This window comes from Sparus aurata, chromosome 16 (genome assembly GCF_900880675.1).
Source record: "Sparus aurata chromosome 16, fSpaAur1.1, whole genome shotgun sequence".
NCBI lineage: Eukaryota > Metazoa > Chordata > Actinopteri > Spariformes > Sparidae > Sparus > Sparus aurata.
Window position 1 is genome coordinate 18,158,128 of NC_044202.1, and position 19,074 is coordinate 18,177,201.

General features: G+C 43.0%; 1 protein-coding gene across 4 annotated transcripts in view; it reads right to left on the reverse strand.

Moving 5' to 3' along the window:
- Window positions 1-19,074, reverse strand: part of dlgap2a (discs, large (Drosophila) homolog-associated protein 2a) — a 191,942-nt gene that overhangs the window by 153,516 nt on the left and 19,352 nt on the right. For 2 of the 4 annotated variants that reach the window (XM_030443627.1, XM_030443626.1), the window contains one exon: window positions 10,977-11,135. The exons of the other annotated variants lie outside the window; for them this stretch is intronic. In XM_030443627.1, the coding sequence (XP_030299487.1) occupies window positions 10,977-11,135 (159 nt within the window). The remainder of the gene's footprint in view (window positions 1-10,976; window positions 11,136-19,074) is intronic. 4 annotated transcript variants of the gene reach the window in all.

The following is a 19,074-nucleotide window of genomic DNA, read 5'->3' on the forward strand; positions in this document are numbered from 1 at the left end:
GATGGGGTGTTCTGGGTACTTCAGGAGCCGTGTTTTCCGTGGGAGAGAGGAGCTCCCGTTGGCGCACACTCTGATCTTTTACATGAACCAGAACCTACAGTAAATAACACACTCAAAAAACAGAAAACTGAAAAAACATAAAACAGCACTGTTGTCACGTTACGAAAGCACTGCAATACCGTGAAGTGCAGGCTAGAATTATAATGCAATGAAAAAACAGAACCAATTTTTGCATCCTTGTAACTGCTCTCACTTCCCTGCTTCCAATACGGTGAAAGATTCCTATCAGAGCAGCAATTAGCTTCGAGTAATTAGCATGTGACTGTCTCATTTCACAGCCCCTCTTGCAGAAAATACCGCTTCCACATGTTCAGCCCTGCATCTGGCGGCTGCGACACAAAGACAGATCAGGGGTCATCTGTCGATGTTTACCGAAGAAAATTAAAACAAAGTGCGCTCGCGTTAAATCAGATCGACCTACTGCGGCGGAACTGTGTACACATGTGGCTTCTGTACGCTCGGCTTCCTTCCGACACCATTTGAAAGACAAAAAACGCGGAGGCGACACGCCAGCTGGCCCCGGTGGCAACAGAGGAATATACACTCAGACACGTGTGTTCTACCATGAGCTGGATTTACGGTAATATGATGTGTATCTGTGTGTTTGTGTTGTTTATAGAATTAAGCTTCCTTTCAGCTTGTGACAAGGGAAATTAATTCTACTGAGTGGGAAAACAGCATTATAGCACCGGTCCTCCACACAGGTCTCCCCTGGTCTATTTATCTCACTGTGAGTGCAAAATGTCACCTTCCTGCTTGCTGAACACAGCATATTTAGGGAGAAACAAGGATCTCCATTAAAGGCTGAAGTCACCGTTGGAAGCCATATTACAGGAAGTGTTGAAAAAGAAATCCCTTCTATCTCTGGATCGCCCCACATAATCTCCGCATCCCTCCTCATATCATCATGCTAAATCTTGCGTATATTTGTCTACTTACTGGATTTTACCAGCAGCGCAGAACATACTGACACAAGGATCACGCTGGTTAACATGAAAGAGCACGCTCTGCAAATACACAGGTAGAGATGCTGCACACTTTTTCTTTTTCTGTTGTTGCTGTTGTAGCGAGCGCAGCTGGGTCGGACCACACTACTGCGTAACGCGCCAATTATGTGCTGACTAATTCCAAAAAATGAATGTCTTGCTTTGTTAAGTAGCGGGGGCAAACAATGGGTAAAAACTCAAAACATCAAATTATTCAAACGGAGAAGTGCGGCATACAAATGGGCTCTTAATATGCAGAGCTCAGCGGTGAATTCATTTGCTTCATAGGAAACACGGCGGTGGGAGGATGTAAAACGGCATCTGAATACAAACTCCTATTCCAGCACACTTCGGTGCCTCTTTGTTATCCTTTCTATAGTCTATTACAGAGGGACTTACAATATTCGTACGGCTCTGTAAATAACCTCAGGGGGCTTTCCTAAAAAGTTTTTTGATTGTAATCTCGGCTGATTCTTAAAGTCTTAGGTCTTAAGGCAAGACAAAAAGTAAGCCATCAAGCTAAGCCTGCGTCTCTTAAGCTACTAGGTATGTGGAGTGTATCGCACAGCAATCGTAGCCGAGGGGGCCTCATTTACTGTGATTATGGCTATGACAGTGATGGAGTAGTAGGCCTCCACTTTAGAACACAATTACCAGCACATGTGCATAGAGCCAAAAGTATGAAAGAGGAAAAAAATAAAAAGTTTTCACTCCGCTGCTCCGCTTGTTTAGGTAAAGTGTTACATAACACAAGAGTCTTTCATAGAGGCAAACAAGTATACATGAAAATACAAACGGACGGAGAATGAGAGTAATGCTGAGCTTATACAAACGCAGAGGTGCTGTTATGTTGATTTTGTCCCTCCCGCTAGACTCGAAGGGGCCTGCTGGTATGAGCTGACACTTAAAGGCTAACTTCAACAATTTCACACACTAAAGTGTGTTGACAGTTCTTGTGGAGCACAACTGCAAATGTGGAAAAAGGAGTGTTTGGCTGAAGAGGCAACTGCATGTAATCGGACGAATCGAACTGACGTTGGCATCTACTGTATAAAGCCGTTTTGCATGCATGGCTACAATAAGGGACAGCTTTTAGGGTGGGTAATGAGGTCTTCATATGTCCTAGCTGGAGAGCGTTTTGAATCTTTGCGTATACATGTCACCGCTGCATCAACCAGGACTAGAATACTGGTGCAAAAACATTTCAAATAACCATATTGCATGTGTGAAACTGTTAGCTTCTTCTACAGGCAGCAAATGCATAGTAACTACTGTTTATTTATAGTCTAGAAAAGGAAAGAAATCAAAAGATCAGAATAGGAATATTGATATTGCACTGTTCATCCATTATTCAACGCAATCTGACATAGAGTTTGTGACTACTTGTTTTGATATTCATCTTATTTTCCATAGTGTACATTACCTTTAATATTCCCCTTTCTGTGCCACAAGAGAGGAAAGTAAACTAATTCAAGCTGTTCGAATATGTTACAGATAAAACACTGCGATGGGTAGATTAAGGGACAAAGAGATGCCCTTTTTTTTCTACTAAAGAAATAAGAAATACTCTGTGTCGGCTGCATGATTCACACGCAGGACAGAGTGGAAGCCTCCTCCGTGCTCCCACCAGATCAAAGAGCATTACCTCTAGCCTCAGCCATTCCCAGGGAATGCAAGTGTGAGAAAAGACCGCCTGGGAATGGGGAAAGCCCTGTGAGTTTTTATCAATAATGCAGAACTTCCCGGGGGTGAATGAGGACACAGAGGAAGAGAGCAGACTGTCATCAAAGTTCCCCCCGCTGCTAATTCCCTCTGCCAGTATCTGCACCTCGATGAGGAGGAAGACCTTTTACATTGAGGCACAGTTCCGCGGCTTCATTAGTTCAATTAAAGATTAGAGCTTCAGTCCACCGCTGCTGTTTCTGAGACAACATGGAAAATCATTTATTGACACACAGCGTAGATCAGAAACATACGATCTTAGGTCAGACGTCGTGCTATGCATACTAGTCAGACAGAGTTTCGTGGGTCTTTAATGCTCAGATAAAGCTTTTATTACTCTATAATGTCATTATGACATTTATAACGTGATGATTAATCCAGGTCAAACTGCCTCCACAAACGCCTGAGTGATACATCGCCTGAGCTGGTATTATTCAAAGGTTTGATTTTTATGCTCAGTACTAACTGACAAAAAACAAACTGTCTGAGCGACAGGGGCAGAAGAATAAGAAGTGCACCGGTTCCATGCAGTGGGGCCCCAAGTCGCTATGCATTTATGGCAGTGTTTCCCACACATTAATTTATTTGTGGCGGTCCGCCAGAATATCAGCATTGGCCACATATTGATTTTCTATTTTTGGAGCAGCGCGTCCCATTCTCACTCACTTAGGACAGGGCACCCGTCAGCGAATAGCATGATGTTATATACCGGATACAGTGGATGATGGTGTTGTTTTTCGTCCACCGGTAAAACCAATGAAGAAGAGGAGGAGGATTATCTAACCCAATTGGCTCTTCCTCTGCAAGGAAGACAGCTGGCCTTATCGTCGAGATCAAGCCCCCACAAAGAGCGCCAGACCTTGAAACCAGTTTTTGTTGTGGCCAAGCTGTGTAATTTCATGTGATACACTGGGGTCTTTTTCCCGAAAGCTAACATTGAAAGAACATGAAAGACAACGGTTGTAAAAGCCTCAAAACCCCGCAAAATGACTCGTTTCACGGTCAGAACTTGGGCAATTCAGTTTGATAAAATTTGGAGAGTCTAGAAGATTCACTCAATTACAATTTTATTCCCACCCAAGTTAGTTCGGCGCTAAACCGGAAGTTAGCCAACTCGGACGGTGGGAAATTCGCGCGCACATGCTCTGTGGCACTCCAGCTGGACAGCCACTGCCACTTTCTGTGGGAAACGCTGTATGGTGAACCAGTTCCAAAGCCTGTCATGTGACTTAGCTTGATGATATATAACTACAACACCTATGTAATAAAAACAAAAAGGGAACTATCAACTTTTCAACCACTGCAAGGGACCGCAGAGGCCAGTACTTACAGTTAATAGGGTTAGAGTTAGGGTGATGTACCCTCTGCTGGCAGGACATCCTGAGGGCCCTCCATCATGTAAGATCTGGTACCGCCACATTGGTGTCCTTCCATGATCAACATAATTAATGCTGCTCGAGGACCATCATCTAATCTGACCCATCACATTTTTGTAATGTCACAGTTTAGTGACTCTGGGGAAAGGACTCGGAAAATACACATATGGGAGGAGTTGTACTTTCAAACACATGTTTAACATTTTGAAAGGGACTAGTTTCATCTAGCCTGTGTTTTCCTAAAAGTATTTTAGTTCCCTACACCTAATCAAACAGCAACAGAAAACCGGAAAGAGAGAGAAAATAATAAGCAAAACAAAAACTGACGATATAATAATCTGTTCCAAAAGGGATACGCACATTGTCCTCTGAGTGAGAATGCTACATCTAATCCCACTGAGCCACAACAGAAGCAGTTTTAGTCGCTCTTTCCTAAATTGAAATGATGGCCCTGGAGCAACATTAATTATGATGCTCTGAGAACGACATGAACATGGTCGTATCAGACACAACCCTGCATCACCCCCAACCCACGCGCACCAGTGATCCCAGAAATGTCTTCAGTGGAGCAGAGTTTACTTTGTTCATATACATAATGGATGGTAAAAGCTTTCCTGTATCTTGCATCACATAGATGGAAACAAAAAAGGGCCAGAAAATGACGGATACATTTATACATAAACACGCATTGATTCTATAAAGCAACATTATATAGAAACTGGCATTTTGCGCAAATTGGCAGTGCAACGCCGCTGTCGTGAATACAAATCCAAGGTCTATAACAATTTGTTGGACTGTGTCGTAACAATGTTGTGTCTTGAAAACCTTTTGATTTCGAAGCTGTCATTTTAAGGCCAAAAAAAAGCCTGTTATGCGACGCTGCTTTATTTATTAATCAGAAATCCAGTTTCTACCTGACTCAAATGTCATCCCATAAAATACTTACAGTGTATGTAATCATTTTAAATGTCAGGTTATATTTCACATGCTGATCAATACTTCTTTTCCCCCACGTTGGTAGCTTCGGGATGCCTGCTGCTTGCTTTGATGCTGGTTGAAAATCTAAAGCTCTTACACGAATGCGTCCCTGCATCGCCGCTCGTTCTCTGTATCAGCCTGTTCTCTGAGCTAGCGTCCAACACACTGAGCTGTGCCTGAAAGACCTGCCTTCCTCCTCAAAGTCTGTCTTTCCTTCATTCTTCTCCTCCGTCTCTTTTTCCCTTTTCTGTCTCTCCCCCCCACCTGTGCTATCATGCCGATCCGCCTGTTCATCTCACGGCTCAAATGGCAAACCAGACAGCACGACTCCAACAGTATTACCACACAATGTACATTTCTGGCAGAGTTCTGGCCGAGTCTGGCTTTAAGTAAAGGGGTAATCTTTTAAAAGATCCTGGGAACTGAGGGCCAGGGGTTTAGCTGCAATCTTTAGGGAGGATAAAAAACCTGCGTACAAATATGTGCGTGCACATTTTCATCCTGACAAAACCTTAACACCAACGATTTCCATAACAAAAAGCCTTTACATCTGCAGTGGAGACACAATTCCCTTGGCATAGCCAAAGTCAGAGGGATGCTGAAATCCATGAAAAATAGCAGTGAAGAGGGCAGCCACTCTGCTAGGACTTACTATAATCCTTCAATTTCAAATTTTAGCTGGCTGTGATAACGGGGCCACTTTATCTGCCACACACTGCCGGCACCGTCAGAAAAACAAAGACAGGCGGTCAAAAGATCACTCTCCTGCAATTAAGATTCTCATTCAGGGGTCAGATGTATTGTGTGAGAGCAAGTATGTGAGTGTGTGCCGTGTGTCATGCTGTAAGGCGAAAGAGTGGCTGGATTTCACTCTAACGTGACTTGGAATAAGTTATCACAGCTCCCCCATGAGGAAAGAAGTTGGCACAAGATGACATGAGCGTAAAAGAAAGTTTAGAGTGACAAAGAAGGCGGCTCATGCATCCGGAAGGCTCGCCATGCATTATGGATGAATTTGACAAGCATTGTGACAGTGTGACAAAAATCTGGGATCCATTTTAGATGTCTTTGCGCCGAGCGCACTTTTCAGTGTGAGTATCAAAACACAGCAGAACGATCTAAATGGGAAAAGAGACAGTTGAGTGGCAGTGTATGTGTAAATCATTCAGGGAAGGTAAAAAATAGACGGGGCTGAGGGAAAGGAAGTGGTAGATAAGATGAAGAGCAGAAGTGGTCATAGTAAAAAGCAATGATTTGAAAATGGGTTTCTGCCGCGGCACTTTACTGAGGTGTATCACGCCGTCGAAAAAAAGAAGAAATAGATCTAGAGCGTTCAGCCACACAGTTCTTCTCTTCCCCATCCAAAAGCCCACGCAGCCAAGCCAGCACTCTGCATCCCTTGTCCCCTCCTTTCTCTCTGGGCCTCTGGCCAGCACGGATGAATGGCAGCTACAGTTGTCTCCAGCATCCTCATGTTCCCCCTGCACGGAGGCTTGTTCCATCACACAGACTAGCCGGAGATGATGTGTGATCCCGCCTATACAAACCATTTTTCTGAGAATATTTCTCCACACCTCAGCGATTTCCAGAAATTCCTACGACCGGGGCAGACGCACCGCAATACCTGATTGGTATGTCGAGATAAGCCTTACGGGATTAAATCAGAAAACATCTGTGTTTCTCTTATCAGTGAGAAAACAAAATGTTTTTTTGTTTTTTTTTTTGCCTCGGGTAAATCTGAGGAAAGAAATCTATGAGGGCTGCAGAAACGGAAGATGCTACAAGACGTTAGTCAGCCCCGCTTTCTCTAATTACCTGGGGCGTCTACACCGTTACACTCTGGCCTCTACTCTTTACAGTGAGGAACTCCCCCACCACAGAGCTTATTAATAATTAAAGTATTCAAATGAACTTTCAGCGATATATGCTGATTCAGGTCACTTGACGGAACTGCTTGACGGAAATAAAGGGTGTTCCTACAATGATTAATTGCCACAATTTTGCAAGTACTCCAGGTGCGCCAACACTGGAAACTATAATGTGCGGTGAAAACACTATGAATAATAAATCAGAGGTAATTGTGGAACGACTAACTGAGACCGTTTTGGGTTAAGTTTGAGCATTATTTTGTTTATGCCAAATTTGATATTTTGTGACTTTATTTGTTTACTTAACACACTGTGGTTTCCCATAATACTGTTTTGATATTGTTCCTTAATTGATCGTGGCCGATATCTTACAGACTGCCACTTTAAAGATCGAAGTGTCGACACTTTTGACAACGTTTCTTCATGGGACATCTGAGAAAAGGTTATGACCTGTTTAAAGCTGATGCAAGAATTAGGCACTCACAAAAACCCTGTCACCCCTCCTGCCTTGTTTCAATCACTGAACTGACAGCCTGTTTAAATTCTGCCTCCTGCTCCGCTAGTGTTGACCTTGCAGTGTTTAGGCAGGCTGCTAAAAACCTCTCCAAATAGTCGCCTGCGTGTGCGCAGGCTGATCGCCGGGCTGAGGTGCCCAGCTGATGCGTTGTGATGGCGCACAGATTGAATGCTTCACGGGTCCCCGGTCCGCTCCACTAGCCCGCATCCCAGTGCTGCTTCCTCCCCGGTTATCCGCGTTGCGAGAAAGTGATGTAAATCTATTGCAGAAGGCCTGTTCTTTGCAGCCGGAGATTCACCCTCTCAGTTGTGCAGACCAAAGATAAGCTGACTCACAGTGCACGATAGGTGAATGCTAAGCAGTATAGGTGAATCTTATTATGGGTCTGAAGAGGAAAGAAGTGGGTGAAAGAGGTTTTATTCAAAGCCGCGGTTCCCTGCGCCCTTGCAGAGCCCTTCACCTGCGGCAACATCAGATTTACAAAAGCAGGAAAATTCCAAAGTTCCAAGCGTTAGTCAGCATTCTCGACTCAAGTTGGAGATCAGAGGTGTTACTTGCGCCATGTGTTATAGTATGATGTGTTTTATCTCTACAGCAGAGAGCCCAGTTTAGGCACATAGCACCATCTCATGGTCTCACTCAGAAATTCAGCCCTTATCAGTGAGAAAACAGAAGACTGGAGCAAACAGCACTTGTATAGATGCAATCTTACAAAGGCATATAGACTTAACAGTATGCACTACTACTACTGTAAAGCATGCAATCATACTTGAATCAGAACTGGCAATAAGGACGTCACTTTACTCTAATGCCAAACTCCAGTTAAAGGCTAATTCTTTTCCAGACCCCAAATCAACAGATACAATGTCCAAAAACAGAGTAGAGACAAACAAATAGCATTCACACAGACATATCTAGAGAGCACTGTGCTTGTCTTGAGTCATATGTTAATTCAATGGCACTGGGGGCTAGCGTCACTTGCTGTACATCCACTCCTTTATCAACTGAATTGTAGATCAGCAAAGCAGGATTTTATGTATTGACTCCAACATTGGACCTGGACATCATTTTCAGACAAGCCTATCAATAATTTACTCACTGTTGCATATTCCACCACCGCTTTAAATACTTTGAAGCGCTTTCAAAGCTCGTCAGCTTTGAGACCGCTCCAGCTGCAGATACATACAGCATAAACAGAGGCTAAATAACTAGATTGATTATTAACCGCACTCGCTGCTGCATGAAGCGAGGCAAGGGCTGCGGAGTCATTTAACAACAGTCGGTTCAAACCGTCTTGGAGCTGAGGACGTGGCTGGCTGCGGAGTTACATAATCCGCATCACGTTGACTGAAAAAAGAGGCCGGAGATAGGATGTCGCCCTCTGATGAAAGTAGGCTTGAGTTGATCTTGTAATAGTGCAATAATGAATGGGTTGGTGGTGCAGAAAATCGAAGAGATGTACATGCAGCTTCATGAGAAGAGATTAATGCGTGGACTGCAGCAAAGGAACATTTTTCAAATTTAGGAAAAAAACAACAAATATCTAATTATAAAAACAGCCCTGAACTAGGTATAGGTGATCATTTTGTGATGCAGCGAGTCGCAGAGTGAATGTGAAGTGAGCGCCTCCAAAGCCACATTCATCCCTCAATTCTCAATCACCTCCATCTCTCACACCGTAGCTTTTGATTATGATGACAGCCATATGCCAGGCTGACAAACAGAGAGCCATCAATCCCCCAGCTTGGGGGTATTACCTGTCGACGCTGAACACAGCCAACTTTCCATACACTATGATGCATGGGGCATTTACCCGCCGCCATTAGCAGGGAAGTGTTATTAGCATCCTTTATGCAGGCGCCTCCTCAAGATGTCACCACACCATTTGGGCACACTGATGTATAAGCGTCGTCTGTCGATAATCTTAAACATATGGCGTTGTATGTGGCTACAGAGTGTAATACGCTGATTGGCTATGATGCAGCACAGCGGGCAGACAAAAGCTGGGGATCAACATTAATGGACTGCGTCTCGCTCTCTCTCAAATCCACAGCCACATTTTGCTGAGGCAGGTGTGAGATGGTGAAACACCATTACTGCCGTTTTAATGAGAGCCCTGTGTGAGATTCCCCCTGTGGTGGTCCCAGCAGGGCCTTATCTGGGCCTGCGCCGTCGGACACGCTAGATGGGAGAGATAACCTCCATCTGTCTTCATGACTGTCTGGCCTTTATTGCTTTAGGAGAAGTGCTGCTTTCACAAGCTCTTCCTCTGCTCCGGCAAGAAAACCAATATTTGCTTCTGCGTTCCGGCTGGCGTGATTTGTAACAGGGTGACTTTACGTCTCTGGTCCTTGCAAGGTAAACAAGGTAGATGTGCTCAGCTTGATGAAGGGTGGGATTCAAGAAATAGCATCTAATAATGACTTCTACTCAGCTCCTCATGAAGCACCGGATTTTATGCTTCCCTGTGAATAGCATCTATGCTAGGAGGCTCACAGTGACACTAGCATGTTGATGGTTACAAAACATAAGGTTTATCTTGTTATCTATCATAGTTCAATTAATCAATGAAGTGCAGCTGTAATAAGATGACGGGTGCAGCTGAGGCTGGTGGATGAGCTCGAGGAAAAGTCATGGGACCATCGAAGTGTTGGAATAAGAATTGATGCAAATCTGCACCAGACCTGGAATTTTTGGATTTTACAAAAAAAGAGGAATTTTTGAGGAACACAAAGGCCACATGCCAGGGCATCCAGGTCATCCATCATCCATCCATCCTCGTCTGCTTATCTGGGGTCAGGTCACTGTGGCAGTCAGCTAAGCGGGGTATACCAGGTATTCCTGTCTCCCTAAACACTTTCCAGCTACTTCTGGGAGATTCCAAGACATTCCTAGGCCAGATGAATGATAGATTCCCTACAGCAAGTTCTGGGTCTACCCTGGAGTCTACTCCCAGTTGGACATAAGAATTACAAAGGAAGGCACCTTGGAAGCATCCTAATCTGATGCCAGAAACAACTCACCAGGCTCCTTTTGACATGATGGAGCCCTGGCCCTACTCCCAGGTTGGGCTTCCAATTTTTCCTCTCCCAAAAAAGCTCAAATTAATTTGAGTTCATTTAAACTCCCCAGCCTGACCTGAAGGCCCCTGCGGATCACCGAGCTCCTCACCCTATCCCTAAGGCTGAGCCCAGCCATGGAGGAAACTTATTTTGCCAGCTTATATCTATGATCTAATTTTTTCAGTCACTACCTAGAGCTCATGACCATAGGTGAGGGCTGGAACGTAGACTGACTAGAAAATCTAAAGCTTTGCCTTCTGGCTCAGCTTCCTCCTCACCTCAATGGTCAAGTGGAACACCTGCCAACCTGCTGATGCCGCAACAAATCCCATGTCTATTTCACACTTCATTTTACTGACACTGGTGAACAAGACCTTTAAGCTCCTTCACTCGGGGCAAAAACTCACCCCCAACCTGGAGGGGGCAATTCATCGTCTTTTGGCAGAGAACCATGGCCTCAGACTTGGAGGTGCAGACTCTCATCATGGCTCCTTCACACTCGGCTGCAAACCGCCCCAACGCGTGCTGGAGGTCACAGAACGATGAAGCCCACAGAGCCACGTCATCTGCAAAACACAGACGCAAATCTGAGGTTCCCAAACTGAACACTCTCTGTATCCCTGCTGCGCCTTGAAATCATGCTAATGAATATCACAAACAGGATCAGAGACAAGCGCTTGCTTTGGTTATATAGGTACCAGATGGCTCACAGCAATGGCCCCACGGGCCTGCCCTGCGGACCCAGTTGTAGGCCCTTTTTCCAAGTCCATAAAACACGTTTTGTTCTTTTTCTCCCTTTCTTTGTGGAATCATGGCCATAGGTTACCAAAACGTGATTTTGATTTCACTTAATAAAAATCAATTTCTGAAAGCACTGTCAGCTTGTCATTTTAAGAGGTGCTGTACTCCTTAAATGAATGAAATCAATAACTTATTTGTCATTCATATTATTAGAAAAAACTTTGGAATCAAATACCATCAGTACAATCACTGAAGTCCGATAAAAATTAAACTATTGCATTTTATTGTGACATGCCAGAACTTAGTGTGTACTAGAAGGGCTCCAGCCACACTAAAAAATACTTCTATGCTCAGTTCATCCCTAGGCGTGGAAACAGCAAAGAAGCTGCAGTGGGAAAGGAAGAAGAAAAAAGAAAAAGTTGGGAAGAGATGTTAGGTGAGGTGAGGTTTGATGCACAAAACAGTCCAGGTGAGAAATGCCACGTTTCAAAGTACAGCAAAGTTTTATTGACTTAAGGCCAGCTTCTACATGGAGACAACAGGCTGAAGTGCCTGAATGAGGGAGCTCATAGTCCTAACTGTGGAACTTCTTTGTAATTCCAACCTTGGCTGAGAGTAATACAACATCCTTTCACACCTCAGGATTCTCCTTTCATTCTCCCAGGTATTTTTCTTGTCTCGAGCTATGCAGGAAATCAGATTCAGGTATGACTAACTTGCCTCACTCTCCGCAGCCATCTCGATATCAAAACCTTTTTTCAGTGGATGTTTCGGTCGTTCCCCTCCTTGTCCCAGCAGGGGATCTCCCACAGTGAGACTCAGAAGTTTGGGCCGAGAGAATGAAAGCCTGTTGTCAAACATCTGTCATCACAGCGGTGAAGGAATTGGATTTGCTGCTTCATAATATTCTCCCACTAAACTCAGCATCAATAAACCATCACGTTAATGCTGTGGTAGATGTACTCATGCGATTTAGTCAAATTCTATGTGGCCTCTGAATTACTGAGAGCTAGGAACAGAGCAACTGATATCCGTCAGCACTCTGTCCTCAGCGGCACTATAACAAGGTGATAAATCTTAATTCTGACATTTGGATTGTCAGCTCATATCTGCTTTGGTCTTCTGAATGCTAGATGATAAAAGAGTGACATTTCATTTAATTTCACTCCTTAAATAATGGGATCCACATGTTGCTTTTGCTGAGACGTGGCTGCCGTCAATGGAAACAAGACAAACGCATGAGGGAAATTTGCCTAAATCTGCCTCTAATGCTTTGTAGGAGATGGCTTTATGATAGGGTTGTTGTTTAACATTGGTGGTACTGCAGGGTTTTGATTGAAGCGATGCAGTAGCCATTGAAAATAGCATGGCAAAAGATGTTTGGGAAATAATTTGAAAGGCGAGTGAGATAAGCATCTACCAATCTATCAGTCCATTTAGTATGACGTTAAAGGCAAAAGATAATTAGCCTAGCCTAGCATAAAGACTCTTGCTCTGTCAAAAGTAAACCACTAAATGATGAACGTTGTTACGTGGTAACTGTTTCTTGGACGGGTGTAGGAAGTCACTGCACCATGTGGCTCTTGCATAAAACTGGGCTGTCTATGCAGTAGACGGATGGAAATATTTTTTTGAAATGAAAAAAAGATCTAAGAAAACAGAGAAAAACTGGCCGAGGTATTCCTAGGGTAGAAAACCTTCACCAACCAAAGTGCAATGCACTGCACCGGACCAATAAACATTCCGACTGATAAGTGATGTACTGCCAGTTGGGGTTGCTTGGTTACTGCTCATTCACTGTTTTGAAAAAGAAAACAGCAAGGCGGCCCGGCTGGTAACAAACACTTTTGGTTCATATTTGACAAGCGCTGCCTTGTTTTATAGTGCAGTCAGAGCTTCTAAAAGCGTCAGTCCTCACAATTCAGAAATAATATGACGTAATCGCGTGTAATCGGCAAAGCTCCTGTTTCACTAACTAAACGGCGGTATTTCCCGAAACCTCAAATGATTCCTTTCAAATCTAATTTTACACTTTAAATCATTGTTTGTCTCTCAACATATTAGTATTACTATTCTTGTCTCAACTGTATTCTACCTGCTGAAGTCAAATGTTGTCCGCTAATTTCTTGTATTAAGGCATCAATAGAAAATGTCAACACTGCTATCTTAGCTTCACAGGATAATGATCCATTTTGCATGACTGAATAAGCATGTCCATGCTTTTAAGACAGTACATTAAAAGAGATTAAAAACACAAAAAAAACCTCTGCAGCTTTTATATACTTTGATGACTGGGTTTAGTTATTAATTGAAGGTTTTTCTGCACTCCACTTGAGCTATTTTTTTTATTGTTTTTACAATTCTCCGTATCTATCCTGGCTCCTCTCCTCAATATCTCTTACACCCACTAAACACAAACCCTCAGCGGTGAATCATCCTGATTAGCGGTGGAATGAGGTTGACACTGGTCACATTCTATCTTCTGCCCGGCTGGAGGTCTGACTCCGGCTGTAAGAGGTGCCAATCGGGCAGACAGGATGTCACTTGCAGAGGCACCGAGAGAGACAGTGGCCAGTTACTCCCTACATTGCTGAAATGATTGGTCAATCAGTCAAGGAAGAACATGTTCCAAGCACAAACACTTTGACGCCGTTGAGAACCCACTCCAAACTGCAAACTTGATAAAGGGATTTTGCAGGAGATTTCACAAAGAGGCAAAAAAAAATAGTGTGTGAACAGAAAGGGGCAGGTCACTCCAGAAATAATGACTCCCCTGACAAAGAGAAGCAACTGATGACACATCAAGAAAGATATGAGAAGTTCTGTGAAAAAACACTCACTATAATAAAAACCTGAGTCAGTCATAACTTTAAAGAGAGGTACAGCCCAAGTCTCATTTTCCGCGTCCTTGAAAAGAGGAGGTTGGCGAAGTATTTATCCGTGCATTATTGTTATTGGTGTACGATCACCATCAGCCCAAAGACTGTTAATAAACAGTGTGAGGGATGATTTCCATGCTGTTTTTCTGATTATTATTTTGAAGGATGAGCAGCGGAGGAACGCACTCGATCCGACGGTCCCTCCAGGCACAAATACATTCAATTATATTCAACAAATGGTGTTTGGCTGGACATGAGAGCTGTCAGAGCATGTGGTTCAGCTGCCTCGTGGAGACGGGCGCCTTGATGCACGAACCAAAAGAAAACCTTATGGTCAAAAAGAGGCAACGGAGAGTGGTAGGTACAGATGGTAGGAGCAGGACATGTTCCAGACCAATCTAAAAGTTCAAGACAGCTAGGAGTCAAAAGAAACAAAAGAAAGTATAGTAGAGTGTGAGAAGAATGCTTCCCTAATAGCGATATGAATCCGCAACTAACACTGCAGTGTATTTGCCCAATAAATCAGTGCATTTATCAGACTATCGCAAAATAAACAAATCTTCCCCGACAGAATTGAGCCTGATTACAAACATCCCTCACAAAACTGGTTACAGCAGCTGCTCAATCAAGTGAGTACATCAACGAATCCTCTCGTCAATACAAAATGTTAGCTCAAATCTCTGAAAGGAGAGTACTGTTTGGTCTTGTTTTTTTTGAAGTGCAGAAGTAGGTGCAGTGAACAGAAAGGATTAAATTATGCAAACTTCATCACATCGGAATTGTTCAAACATGATTGTTTCCATTAAAGTTTGGATTCACTTAGCATAAGACGATATAAAGCAGTCTGAGTGTTTATCAGGGTGATGTGGCGAGGGGGCATTATTTGTGGCCTTTCTGAAATGCATTTGCAAAAATGAGGGAAAAACCCCTTGTATATCTTTTTAAAAACTACATGTATTTATAATAATTCCATAAATACTTTGAGTTTTAACATAGTAATTGTACAACAATTATTAACTTAAGATTTCAGGATCATTATCAGCCATTTATGAGCAAACAACCTTTGGTTTACCTTTGACTGGTTGGACTTACTTATAAAAATTCATACAGTAAAAGTTAAGTTTCAAATCCCAAACTCATTCGTAAACACGTTTTAATTATACGTAATATCATGAAAACCTAAATTCACTGGAGCTGCTAGGTTAAAAGCCCTAGCATGTCTGAAGTGGGTGCACGATATTGGATCACTTGTCGGCAGAGTAAATAGTGTCTTTTCAAATCAGTTTGGGATCTCGGTGCATCTTCAGAGTTGGATTACACCAGAAAAGCTGTAAGGAGCCAGTGTATGCTTTGTTCATATGATTGGGTTTTCTTTTACATTTTGAACAATTCCCCATCTATTTCAGTTGATAACTACTAAATCTTTACTTTTGCTTCAATTTATCTTTTACCAACTTGTTAAAATTACCACTAAAGACTTAGAAATTCTTTGCTTTATAATTACTTTACACATACCATGTATGACTACATTACTCTACCGACAGTATATCACAGTTCGAAAGGATTGGGTGATTAATTGATTTGTTAATCATCAGAAATAGGCAACTTCTTAAAAATGATATGAGTATGAGTATTTTCTGAAATTGTATTGACAAAATAACCTATCAATCAAGAAAACAATGGGCTGATTGATTTTCAATGAAAATGAAAATACTTTCTAGCTGTAACCCCACATTTTTCACATTTGTGTCCTTCATTAGACAACACAGAATGACAAAGCAGGTTGTTGGTATTTGACTTCCTGCCTTGTATTTGTTGTGACTGTGATCCTGTCTAATTGAATCACAGCTAGCCTCGCCAGACAGCCAGTCGCTGGCCTGCCGGCCACAGCCCATCCACAGATAATGTCACTTCCTCTGAAAACAAACTGATTTTGTTACAAAACCTGCTCACTGTTATCTGTCACAGCAATAGCACGGAAAACAAAAATCGACTTTTAGCAAATACTAAAAAGACAACAACGCTGAGTGACAGGTTAGGAGGAAATGTTTCTTTCAGCATGAAGTGAGAGTGTGAGTTATCGCCTCCCTCTGAGTACCTGAACATCTGACAGTGCAAACGGTAAGACAAATGTTTGGGTTGAAATTGTTTTTTCATTTGACTCATTTTTATACGGCCGTGGCGTTGGACACATCTGAACGTGCGTGCGGGGAACACGATGATGAATGCGAGGAGACGAGACAAATAAAAAGTGCTGTGCATAATAGACAGAAGGGTTTACTAAGTGTTCGCCTGCAGCCTGTTCAGACACACAGGTGGGGCTCAGTTAGGCTCTCCTTGTCAGGTGTCGGAGCGCTCCAGGCTGCCAAATGGGTGCCATCTATTCGGCGTAGCTGCTGTGATAATAATGAGGGCTGAAATGAATGGTGTCACTTTAGCGTAATTGCTGCAGTGGGAGAAACATGTTCAGAACATTGGGTACAAGAACTAGATACAAAGGCCGAGCAAATATCCTCAGCAGTCCCACGTCGGTGTGTGTAAGGTGAAGACACCGCATAAAAGACCAAGATTCAATGACAGGTACTTTTTTACCTAACAGCAAAGACTCCAAAGTCTTCATTTTGACAGAAGCTGTTCCTGACACAGACAGTCGTTTCAGATGACACTATACACAGACAAACTGTGAAACAAAGTCTGCGGTGAGCTTCAACACAAAGTCTGACACTTGAGACCATTAGAGCATAGCAGACAGCTCGCTATTCCCACTATCACCTTTGAGCACGCACGCGCAGATGCACACACAAACACACACACACACACACGCACGACACTGTCTGACTTTGTTTGGACAATGTAGCCGGTCTACCACTCTTCAGGTGCGCTTTTAGAGCCAGCCTTCCGTGTCACTTTGCAACCCCAATTTTTATCTATTTCATGAAGCCAGCTACATGCAGCTTTCTCCCAATGATCCATAGCAACAACAAATAATAAAAATGCCAAAAATATTATTGAGATGCAAAGGTTCACGTCATATCATGTCTGCTGGACAGATTAATTAATTTAAGATAAGATACAATAATGCTAAACTGGAGTTACATATCCACGCAGTGTTGTAGTGGAGACCACCTAAAGCGAGACCAAGTCATGACAAAGACCAGAGTGTATCGAGTCCGAGACGAGACCTAGACTTTGAGGGGTTGAGACCAAGCCAAGACCAAGACCAGTGAAACATGCATACCATAGGCCTTCCTGAAATTGATCTAAAAGATCACGATTCATATAAAAACACCCATCATAAAGAAGTTAATGAAAATTCTTCTTCATTCGTCTCTTTCATTGTCTATTGTACCATGAAAAATGTCTTGATGAAATAATTCAAAAACATTGCAGAGGTGAATTTGACAGGTGTATTAAACAGTTCAGTGTTATCTCTGCAGTTGTGGTCTTGACTGGTCTTGAAATAAATACCAGAGTCCTCTTTGTCTGAGACCGGGACAAGAACAAGTAAAAAAATGTGGTCAATTACAGGACGGGCCCTTCCAAAAGTGGTCTTGAGACCAAGACCAATCTCACAAAGTACAACGCCAAGTCCAGGGATTACAAGAATGAATTCATGTAAATTAAAAACCAAAAGGAATGGCCAAAGAAGGTTAAAAAAAAAAAAGGACCAACATCCTGTTTGCAACAACAAGCTACAAGGTTTTCTGTTAATGGGTTCTTCATTTGATGCAATAAGGCTGGCATGACCTACAAGCTCCCATGTCAGGCTGTAACAAACAATACAGAGACCTTGCAACGGCAGTTGACAGTGTTGTCTCACCACAATGTTCTCGACTGAGATTGAAGTTTCATTCTTAACACTGGAAACAACAGTTGACTTGATCTGACATTCTACCTTTTACTCTCAAGCTTGGTAAAAGACCTCAACTAAATCAAAATCAGGTGCCAAAATTAATGACAGTGAAATGGACCATCTATGTCTGCCATTAATAGTGGTGTATGGCCTGTGAACAGATTACTGCTGATGAATAAAGTGTGTGTATGTGTGTGCTGACGACGTAAGGGGGGGGGGGGGGGGGGGGGGGGGCCAGGAAGTCACAAAGAATTAAAGGGAATTAAGAGGTTTGTCAACACAGCAAGTAAAACAGGACCACCTTCCATTTCTTTCACTTCCTGCCACCGTCATTCATCCATTAATGAGCAGCTTGGAACGGAGTGACTCAGCGCTTAATCAAAGCATATTCCCAGCTCGCTCATTATGTCAGGGACAAGCTCAGGCAGACAGTCCACTGAGACCAGCTGTCCTCCAGTCAGACGCTGTGTAGTTCAATGACAGAAGTCCCCGACCGAGAGATGAAGCTCACAAATACGTTCATGGGCAGGTAACTGTGCAGCACACTCGCAAAAACACATGCTTAGAGTAGAACATTTTTGGATAATACTACAGAAATGGGATTTTCTCTAACAGTCACACACAGTAATATGAGTTTGCTGAGCATTACTCTGGAAGCCAAGTATTAATATTAACACTGAGTCCGCTGACAGTTGACACCTCGCCCTCAGGTCACCTTGAAAGTACCTTTTAAATACCCTTTAATCCCATCTTCACCGAAACAAAGAGCAGATATTCGGCTGCTTAATCGGGCTTTATATTTGAGGCTGAACTACAGGCTGGCTCAACTTTCTTGATGTTTTGATCTAAATGCCACTCAGCAGTCCAGCGTTCGTCACTGTTCATCTAGTTCCACTCATGTTACAAATATGCAAGCTTACAGGGTCATCAAGTGGGTACTAGAGCCAGACCTATACTACATTTTTAGGGCCGACCAATATTAGGAGGGAAAATACCAATATCTGCCAATACACACAAGTTTTGCAATGATTT